A 10,426-nucleotide genomic window follows, 5' to 3' on the forward strand; every position below is an offset into this window, starting at 1 on the left:
TAACGATTACTTTACTCAAAGTCTAATGAGATCATATTTAACTAAATCTCTAGCCAAAACTTAAGGCTCTCTATCTCTAGCCAACACTCAAGGCTCTGTATACGTCCGTTCTAATCAACAAATGATATTCAACTACTTTATTTATAAACAGGTAAAATGAACTGACCGGGCTAGCCTGGCTGGGTCAATATACAAATAGTTAAGATAATAATATTATTAATACAGATAGCGAATTAGAATTGCACATCATGGTAGAATATACTTCATATTTATCATGCGGCTAGTTTATTGATATATTTATCATGCGGCTAGTTTATTGATATATTTATCATGCGGCTAGATTAAGAGAATATACTTTTCAAAATGTTTTACTTTGGCGGCTGGTCAAAATGACTGTAAAAGTAATTTTATGTGATGCTCGATTTACAACTCAGTACCATCTAAGCCTTTAACTGCAGAATCAAGAACAGAAAACTCAGCATGTATACTGCATATCTCTGAAATGGTGTTTGAAATGCCAGAAAATTAGAGTGTAGCAAACCTAAACTCTACACAATCGACTTTACCATGTTCCTCGAAAATCCACAATATTCTTTGTCTAAACCGGATTTCAAAAATCTAAACGTAAATATATATTTTTCTACATCGACGGATGATGTATTTTTCGACATACGCAAATCCGCTATACTCCGCTTCTGAACTGCACCAAATCCTTTATAATCGACATCCGACCTGTATAGTGCGTGGTTTTACAGCTGCTGTATGGACTTGTGGGAACAGCGCCCGGCCCTCTTGCTTGTCCTAGCCGCGGCGCTCTTACCCTTAGTCTGTCCTGGCCGCAGCGCTCGGCCCAGATATTGTCTTAACCTAACCTATCCCTCAAATAATACAAAAAGGAAGAGCTGGCGTAGGTCCAATATTGCAGTAGGTCGGAAAATTAGTAGGTCAAAAGTTCAGTAGGGGGGATGTTGCGTATAGACGATGTAACATTACCTCAGCGACGTCTTTAGAGTAAATACTAGTTATCAGGTCTGAAAACTAAGGATTTATAATTGACTGTTGTAGGAAAAAATTTGAGCAATCTGACAATTAATACCGACTAGAATTCATGAAAAGTTTTAACACATTAAAATTAAAAGCACAAAATAAAATAATTAATACATTGATATAAAAATAAGGAAAAAAACAAAGCATTTAGTAAGAATTAGTATTTTTCCTGAGGTATTTAGTAATTGGTAGGGATGGACACATCTTTAGATTTAAGGGGTTGAAGGTTTATGAGTTATGATCGGACAAACAAACAGAGATTAAGAACTATACTTTATTGTTTATATTATGGATATTACTATCTTGACATTATTAACTGAGGATTCTAAAATGAAGGGAAAATTGGTCATATTAAATATCTATCTATCTATCTATCTATCTATCTATCTTTCTATCTATCTATCTATCTATCTATCTATCTATCTATCTATCTATCTATCTATCTATCTATCTATCTATCTATCTATCTATCTATCTATCTATCTAACTATCTATCTATCTTTCTATCTATCTATCTATTTGAGTATGGAGGCTGGTCTGTGTCCTCCAATCCTCCAGTATTCTACCAGCATCCTCCCCTCTTCACCCACCCAAACAAAAACAAAACAAGAAACAAAATTGCGAAAATGGGGAAAAAGGAGAAAGAGAAGGAAGATAAGAAATCATGGCGAGCAGATTCTGTTATTTGTGGGACTCTCTGTATTTGTCAGGTACAGACTACAGTGCAATAGTACAATTCAGTACAGACTACAGTACAACAGCACAATTCAGTACAGACTACATTAAACTAGTACAGACTACAGTACAACAGTGCAGACTACAGACAGTACAACAGTGCAGACTACAGTACAAAAATACAGCAATACAGAATAAAGTACAACAATACAGCAGTACAGAATAAGGTAAAACAGTAAATCAGCACAGTCTGCAGTAAAACAGTAGAGGAGTACAGTGTACTGTACAGCATTAAAGGACTACAGACTATACATTACAACAGTAGAGAAGTACAGACTACAGTACAAAAGTGGAGCAGTACCAACCACGGTACAACATTACAAACTATAGCTTAGTGCAGACTACATTACAACATAGAGAAGTACAGACCACAGTACAACAGTAGAGCATTACAAACCACGATACAACAGTACATACTATAGTTTAGCAAAGACTTCAGTATAGCACCAGAATAAAGTACTTTACAAAGTACAGTACGGTAAAGACAACGTTACAGTGTAGACAACATTGTAGTACAGCTAAGTTCAGACTACAATAAAGTAAATTACAAATTTAAAGTACAGAACAACTCACAGTGCAAAGTACAGTACAGTACAAACAATAATAAAGTCCAGACTAAAGCACAATACAGACTATAGTACAGTACATACTACAGTAAAGTACAGACTACAGTAGTACAATGGAGACGAAAGCACAGCTCAGACTACATCTGTTCTAATTTTAGTATTTATTATCTATCTATCTCTTGAAATCACCAGTACAGTCACTTTAATATCTATTATTTCAGGGTTTAGCTGTTCTAAGCTCTGTATTTATTACCTATCTATCTCTTGAAATCACAAGTACAGTCACTTAAATATCTATTATTTCAGGGGTTAGCTGTTCTAAGCTCTGTATTTATTACCTATCTATCTCTTGAAATCACAAGTACAGTCACTTAAATATCTATTATTTCAGGGGTTAGCTGTTCTAAGCTCTGTATTAATTAACTATCTATCTCTTGAAATCACAAGTACAGTCACTTTAATATCTATTATTTCAGGGGTTAGCTGTTCTAAGCTCTGTATTAATTAACTATCTATCTCTTGAAATCACAAATACTGTCACTTTAATATGTATTATTTCAGGGGTTAGCTGTTCTAAGCTCTGTATCTATTATCTATCTATCGGTTATTGTCTATTTGCCTGCTAAGGTATAAAAATAAATATCAACAATAATAATAAAGCTTTCTTAAAGGGACTGTAATCGTATTTTCAAGTGACCCTTCCCTTGCAATTATAGAGATGCCAAATTTACTACGGTTCCCTTAAAAGGTTTGTCTGATCAAGTATGAATAAGATGTCCACGTTTTTTAACTGTTTATTTGCGATACCGGTTTCTTTGCGAAAGTGGCTTGCTCATTTCGATTGCTTATCAGAAGCAATGGAGAAATGATCAGGATTAAACACTTTTTGAGAAAATAAAACGACATCTTTGATCTGCTAAAGATTTTAAGAATATCGTTTCAATGGATGCTCGCTTGCAATTACGCTTACAGTCCCTTTAATAAAAATATATTATTAATAATATAAGATTAAATTATTTTAATCCTAAAATGGTAAGCTTGTTGAAGCAGCTGAAGAAGGCCAAAACTAATATGTATTTATTCTTATTAATATTTATACAAAGATACATAGTAATATGATGAATAATTTAAGTATTTATTAAAACACAAATTAAGAACATAGATAAATAACAAGTATTAAATTATGTAATAAAATATTAAATACATTGATGAATTGTAGATAAATAAGTATAAAATAAAAATTAATACAGACAAATTATGTATATAGATCTAATAATGACTATTTATGTACAGAAAAATTAAGTAAATAGATCAGATAATGACTATTCATGTACAGAAAAATTAAGTACATAGATCTGACTATGACTATTTATGTACAGAGAGAGCTGGAGTCTGGTATAGGAGAAACCCCTGTTATGTGTACAACAGTTGAGCGAAGAAAAAAGGAACATTATTCAGAGGTAATTTCAGGACCGAATTTAATGAATTTGAACTAGGTTATATCTGAACTGCCTATACTTTTCTGCAGCGTAGTTATCATCTACAGGAAAGGGAAAAATTCTGAATCACTGATTCAAAATACGTGGTTAAACTGTTTCTAGACCTGTCTCAAATTCATTAAATCCAGTCACTGATCTTATAAGTATTAAAAATACCATTTTGATTTATGCTAATAATCTACACGAGAAAATTAATGAATTATTTATTTCATTGATCCTTTATTATACGTTGTAGAGCAATCCATGTACGACTTGTGAATGCATACTTGTATCCAAGAAATCAATCTGGACAGCCAATCTTGGATGAAGAAAATTATGAATTATTAATGAAAGTTGTAAACAAGGAGGCGGAGACGTCATGTATGTTTGTCTGTACCAAAAGAGTGTGTGTACGCAATAACGAACCGAAGGCGTGTACTGTAGGTATACACAGTACATAAGAATCTCGGTATGTGTACAGTCCAGGAGAGTACATTTGTTTATTGTTAATTGTTTACTTAAAATAAGTCTAATAAACATGTAATATATTATTTATATATTTAAGTCATTACTATAAGCCAAATTGTCATGCAAAGAATATAATTTGACTAAAGTTATTAAAGCTTAATTATAATTGACGACATTGTTCTGCAATTTCCTTGACTGTGGTCATGTTGTGTGTCTGTACCAAAAGAGTGTGCGTGTGTGATAACGAACTCGTCTGCAAAGCAGTGCGACTGACTTTCTCATGCCAGACCAGCGTCATTTCCCTTCCCTTTATTCTTATTCCCTGGTTGTAAATTGCAAATATTTTTTTGTAACGATGATTATGACGTCATATTTTGTACAAAGGGACCTGCAAAAAGCTGAGAGTAGAAAGACTAATTTCATTTAATATGCACATATTCCAGCTATACTCAATATTTATATCGTGTGTACCTAGGCCTGTATATCCTCCAGCTATACTGAATATTTATATCGTGTGTACCTAGGCCTAGGCCATCCTCCAGTTGTACAGAATATTTATATCGTGTGTACCTAGGCCTTCACATCCTCTAGCTGTACAGAATATTTATATTGTGTGTACCTAGGCCTGCACATCCTCCAGCTATACTGAATATTTATATCGTGTGTATCTAGGCCTGTATATCCTCCAGCTATGCTGAATATTTATATCGTGTGTACCTAGGCCTGCACATCCTCCAACTATACTGAATATTTATATCGTGTGTACCTAGGCCTGTATATCCTCCAGCTATACTGAATATTTATATCGTGTGTACCTAGGCCTGTATATCCTCCAGCTATACTGAATATTTATATCGTGTGTACCTAGGCCTGCCTATACTGAATATTTATATCGTGTGTACCTAGGCCTGTATATCCTCCAGCTATACTGAATATTTATATCGTGTGTACCTAGGCCTGCACATCTTCCAGCTGTACAGAATATTTATATCGTGTGTACCTAGCCCTGCACATCCTCCAGCTGTACAGAATATTTGTATCGTGTGTACCTAGGCATGCACATCTTCCAGCTGTACAGAATATTTATATCGTGTGTACCTAGGCATGCACATCTTCCAGCTGTACAGAATATTTATATAGTTTGTACCTAGGCCTGCACATCCTCCAGCTATACTGAATATTTATATCGTGTGTACCTAGGCCTGCACATCCTCCAGCTGTACAGAATATTTATATCGTGTGTACCTAGGCCTGCACATCCTCCAGCTATACTGAATATTTATATCGTGTGTACCTATGCCTGCAAGCCTGCACATCTTCCAGCTGTACAGAATATTTATATCGTGTGTACCTAGGCCTGTACATCCTCCAGCTGTACAGAATGGTGCCTGGGCAAGGGTAGTGGCCCATGTGACCAGATTCATGTTGCTGTTAGAGAAAATGGGACTGATGTTGATTTTGAGGTAGGCACACAATCACTCTTCATCTAATCAATTAATCACTTAAGTTTATTTTTAGTTTTGAAATCAAAACTACACTTCTTAAAGGACTGCTAGCGTAATTTTCAGTAACTTTCCGATGGCAATGCCCTATTCCTAACAATACCCTGATTGTCTGACCCATTCTGAATTAGATATCAATGTTTATAAATTTAAAGCTGATTATCTTTAACTGTGGCTTCTTTTTAAAAGTAGCAATTGCGCATTTCTATTGCAGCAAACATAATTTTAGTTTGTGGCTGTTTAAACAAAAACTTATTTTATTCACGACTTAGGGTTGCTCGAATGTGTTCCGTAAAGAATGTCCTATTCTTGATTCTAATACAGCTTCTGAACACAACTGCAAGAAGAATAACCAATGCACTCAACTAAACGGTCTCTTTATTTGCCAGGAAGGACTTTGCACAAATATTTCAGAGGTAAACAATAATAAAGATTTTTAATAAAATTTCAGAGTTAACACTTTGGATGGTCCGATTAACAGGCCCATTTAATTTTCAGCTGATTTTAAAGCTTTATCATAAAACATACAATCGACTGCATAAATGTCGTCTTTCGATTCCATAGTTTATGGAGAATTTATAAATCTTGTTTTCATTTTAATTTTGTGTCTAAAATTTACAGAGATATAATAGAATTTTTAATTAAGTTTCGCTAGAATGTTGAAGGAATTTCAAAATTCGATATTCTTTGAGACAATTCATGATTAAAAAAAGAACAAATACGACATTTATTTCATATTTAGCTGGCTCTCATTACAGGCCATGTCTTGTAATCAGGAGAGAGTCGAATTTAAAGTCGTCTTTGATAGTTAACAATCCCAAGAAAAATTGTGGAAAGCTTAAACGCATGGGATACAATTTTCAATAAAAATTTTGTCAAAGTCCTCATAACCCGTCAATTTAATCTACACCCCCTTTATGTACCATGCAAGATTTAAAATTATGCAACGCACTTACTCAAAAATCGCAAACTATTTTGTCATTTACCCCGTTTTAATTTCAGCTAGAAACAAGCGCGTTGTAATTTTTAATGGTATATGCCTAGAGCTACAAAAAAGTAAAAGTGAGTTAGTGAGTAAAACCAAAGGCCAAGTCATTGCGACACTTTAAAATCGAGACTGTTAACTATTTTAATGACTAATTTCAGAGTTGTATAAATCTTAATGCCTGTTATATAGGTGTTCTCCTGCACCTGGAAAAGGGAGGATGAGGAGGACCCCTTGAACTGCTACTATAAGAGGAATTGTGTTAAACTAGATGGAGAATATGTTTGTACAAATGGCGAATGTTCCAGGTAAAAACTTGTAAAAATGGATTGTCCGTCTAATAAACGCCAAACGACTAAATAGATCAGGCACAAATTATTTTCAGTAAAAATCCCCCCCCCCCACTCCCTCCAACTATGACCCCCGGGAAGATTCATGACAATTCGAAATTAAAAAATCTTGTTTACAAGTAATTTTGATTTATTAAACATTTTGGAAATCCGTCATTTTTTAAAATACTTACGATAAAATGGTTGCCATTAAGGAAACTTTTAAATACCAAGGATACGCAAGTAAATTTTTGTTTTTTTAAAAAGCTTTAAATTTAAGATATTGAATTTTAACTTAGTTAGCTTTAGATCATAAAATAGATGAAAAATATCTAAAAAAAAGGCTGAATTAAAAATAAATGCTGGCCAAAATGATTTGATTATTTAGACAACATTCTGTTCCTCAAGATCGATATCTAAACGAGCGATTAGTTGTAAATCTAATTTAAACAAAAAATACAATGTTTTTTTCAAATAGGGTAACACACTTTTAATAATACTTTCTGTATTTCTCATTTTACTGTTCTAACTGTATAATCTGTTTAGTATAAAATAAAAATAAATTTTTTTCAAAAATAAGATATATCCATACTTTTACCGGGACGGGGAAACATTGTTTATTCCCACCAGCCACAGACTTCCCCCAGGTTCTACTGACAAATTTGACCAACCAGGGTCTGTTTCTGGGGTCACGTGAGATGCCATATCAATAGGTTAAGCCATCTTGACGTTTATTGAAAACAAAGCAGACAAGCAATGTATTTCATTAGCTTGGGAACCCAGCGTTGCCCTGGGTAGTCATTGTTTGTCTTGCCGTACCCGCGCTATGTTGTAAATTACGATTTTAGCTATTTTTCCGATAAAATTCGACCTACATAACGAAAAGCTATGAACATTCCCGTGGCTCTTTTAAGTTTCCCAATCAAAAATTGAGACAAATTTGTCTAGGGGTTTCCTGAGTTATGATCGGACAAACAAACAAACGAACAAACAGAACCAGCGGTTATAAAGAAAAAAGGTTTGCAAAAAAATTTCCCAAAAATGATAAAATATACATTTTTTAAAAAACCCTTGACCATGCCGTTTCAAATACTTTTTCATTAATCATAAAATCTGTTTTTCATAAACAACTAATTATGGAGTCTGTGCCACAAACTCAAACATTCTAATCCATATACTAATATGTAAGACTTACATTATACAGAGACAACAGGAAAACAGTAAAATGAATTTCGTCTACTTTTTTCTTTTAATAAATTTTGCAATTTCAGTCAGTGAAGCTAATTAGTTTCTCAAAAAATCAGAGAAAATTTTGAAAAATTAGCGACAAATTAAAATTCTTACTTTGTAATCAAAAGAAATAGAAAAGACGACGATCATTCCGTAGTTTTCTGGTTACCACTGTATAAGTTTTGTTTTCAGGGTATCAGGTTGGACGTGTAGAAGAAAATGTGAAGATATACCTATGGAAGACAAGAATCTTCTTATTATGGCCGGACATAGTATTCTCACAGCACACTGTAGAAATGGAATAAATTCAAGGTTGGAAATATTAATTTCTTGCAAAACTTAATTAAAATAATGGACGGTTCACGTAATTTTAAAGGTCCATGTTCAATTTACAACGATACCTTTATCTGCGCAAAATTGATGAAGATTTCTTTTTTTCTTTATGCAAATTGATCATTTTCAAATCCTTATAAGCGACTTTCAGATATTTGCAGCAAGCCAAATAAAATTAAATTTAAAAAAAATGCCATCAAGATTTAAGCCACTTACTTGTTTTATTAAAGTTCACTTAAATTTTTTTGAAAAACACCTTTTTTCAAAGCTTTTTTCAAAATTGACCAATATTTTATAAATATAAAGGAATGGTGAGGAAATTTGGGAAGATTCTGTCGAGATGGAAAACAAGATACTTGCTGCATCATGCACTGTCCTAGAACCTGCATTCGATTCAGGTAAATATATAGATTCAAAACAAATAGATTCAGGTAAATATAAAGATTCAAAACAAATAGATTCAGGTAAATATATAGATTCAAAACAAATAGATTCAGGTAAATATAAAGATTAAAAACAAATAGATTCAGGTAAATATATAGATTCAAAACAAATAGATATTCTTTAATTTCAAGAAACACTTCACTAAATTGCATTGGTTCTATCCAAGAAGTCATTTAAATTAATTTTGATTAAATTTTGAAAACTTTCCAAGCTCTTTTTGCAAAAAAACTTTTTACTGGTCAATTCAATAATTTAGTAAGAAGTTTGTGAATCCGAACTGCCAATCTTTGAAATAGAGAGTCAGTTGAAATTACGCTTACAGTTACTACAGTAACATGTTTCTTTTTCTCCCGAATCATAATTACAATTTTGTTAACTCGTTTTTTTTCTAGATTTAGTTCGAGTGACTGATTGCATCAATGGTTCCTTGATACCTAGAAATATATTCGGTTCCTATTCAAATCTTACATCTATCTATGCACTATACAAGGTTACATAACACATCATTTTTTAAACACTATTCCTGCCATATGGGGGGGGGGGGAGGTTGTATTGAGTATGTTTTTTTCTTTCGCGAAGACCGGGCCTGTAAGTTTTTCGAGTCCTCAGACAAACTGTTTATATTCTATTTAATCTAAAACTATTATTTATTTCCATTTTTGGTTGTTTAATTGCTTTGATGGAGGGGGGGGGGGCAATGCTGGGGCCAAGGGGGGTGCACTTCTGCAAAGTGAATCGATAAATTGATTATTTAAATTTTTTTTAAGAAGCTAGGGCATTTTTTAATATTTAGAATTTCAAAAAATTAAATTTTAACTTTATGTTTTTGTTAATTTTCTGGTGAATTTCTTTAACATTTAACTTTAACTTGTTTTATTATTGATACTTTTTTGCATTAAAAAAGATAAGAAAGAAATTGTATGCATGTATTCAAATCATTGATTAACAATACAATGCTTTTAGAACAATTCGACATGTCTCATTATACGTATATACGTGGTATTTATTTTTTATACCTGCAAAATTTTCCCTGCGTACATAAATAAACAATGATGATTTCAATTTCCACAGATTTTTGTTCTCTTTGGCAGAATTTAGCCCGCCAAAAAAATTTAAACTTGCTGCATAAGATGTAATTTTAGGAGAATGCTTTACGGTATAGATACGATGATAACAAGGATATTGAAAGCAAGCCGAGAAAACAACATCTTCCCTTCGACCTCGAGATTACTATTTATAAAGCTAACGACTTGGGCTAATTGACTGCAGGCAGCAATAACAGCTTACATAAGGGGGGGAGGGAGGTTTA

At 33.1% G+C, this 10,426-nt stretch overlaps 1 protein-coding gene across 1 annotated transcript; it reads left to right on the plus strand.

The window, feature by feature from the left end:
* Positions 1-1,497: 1,497 nt before the first annotated feature.
* Positions 1,498-10,376, plus strand: LOC111707445 (uncharacterized). Its single transcript, XM_023480556.1, has 10 exons — positions 1,498-1,757; positions 2,910-2,975; positions 3,728-3,808; positions 5,650-5,757; positions 6,069-6,212; positions 6,974-7,089; positions 8,533-8,652; positions 8,980-9,071; positions 9,510-9,607; positions 10,260-10,376. Exons 1-10 carry the CDS (start codon positions 1,674-1,676, stop codon positions 10,374-10,376), a joined length of 1,026 nt encoding a protein of 341 aa, XP_023336324.1. The 5' UTR covers positions 1,498-1,673.
* The last annotated feature ends 50 nt before the right edge of the window (positions 10,377-10,426 follow it).

The sequence above is a fragment of the Eurytemora carolleeae genome, unplaced genomic scaffold, assembly GCF_000591075.1.
Source record: "Eurytemora carolleeae unplaced genomic scaffold, Eaff_2.0 scaffold802, whole genome shotgun sequence".
NCBI classification, from domain to species: Eukaryota; Metazoa; Arthropoda; class Copepoda; order Calanoida; family Temoridae; genus Eurytemora; species Eurytemora carolleeae.

Bases quoted from the DNA above. Each gene is read 5' to 3' on its own strand.
- LOC111707445 (XM_023480556.1), top strand. From the start codon at position 1,674: ATGGGGAAAAAGGAGAAAGAGAAGGAAGATAAGAAATCATGGCGAGCA. The intron at 2,976-3,727 runs GTATAAAAATAA...ATTTATGTACAG, and splicing joins TTGTCTATTTGCCTGCTAAG to AGAGAGCTGGAGTCTGGTAT. The intron at 8,653-8,979 runs GTTGGAAATATT...ATAAATATAAAG, and splicing joins AGAAATGGAATAAATTCAAG to GAATGGTGAGGAAATTTGGG.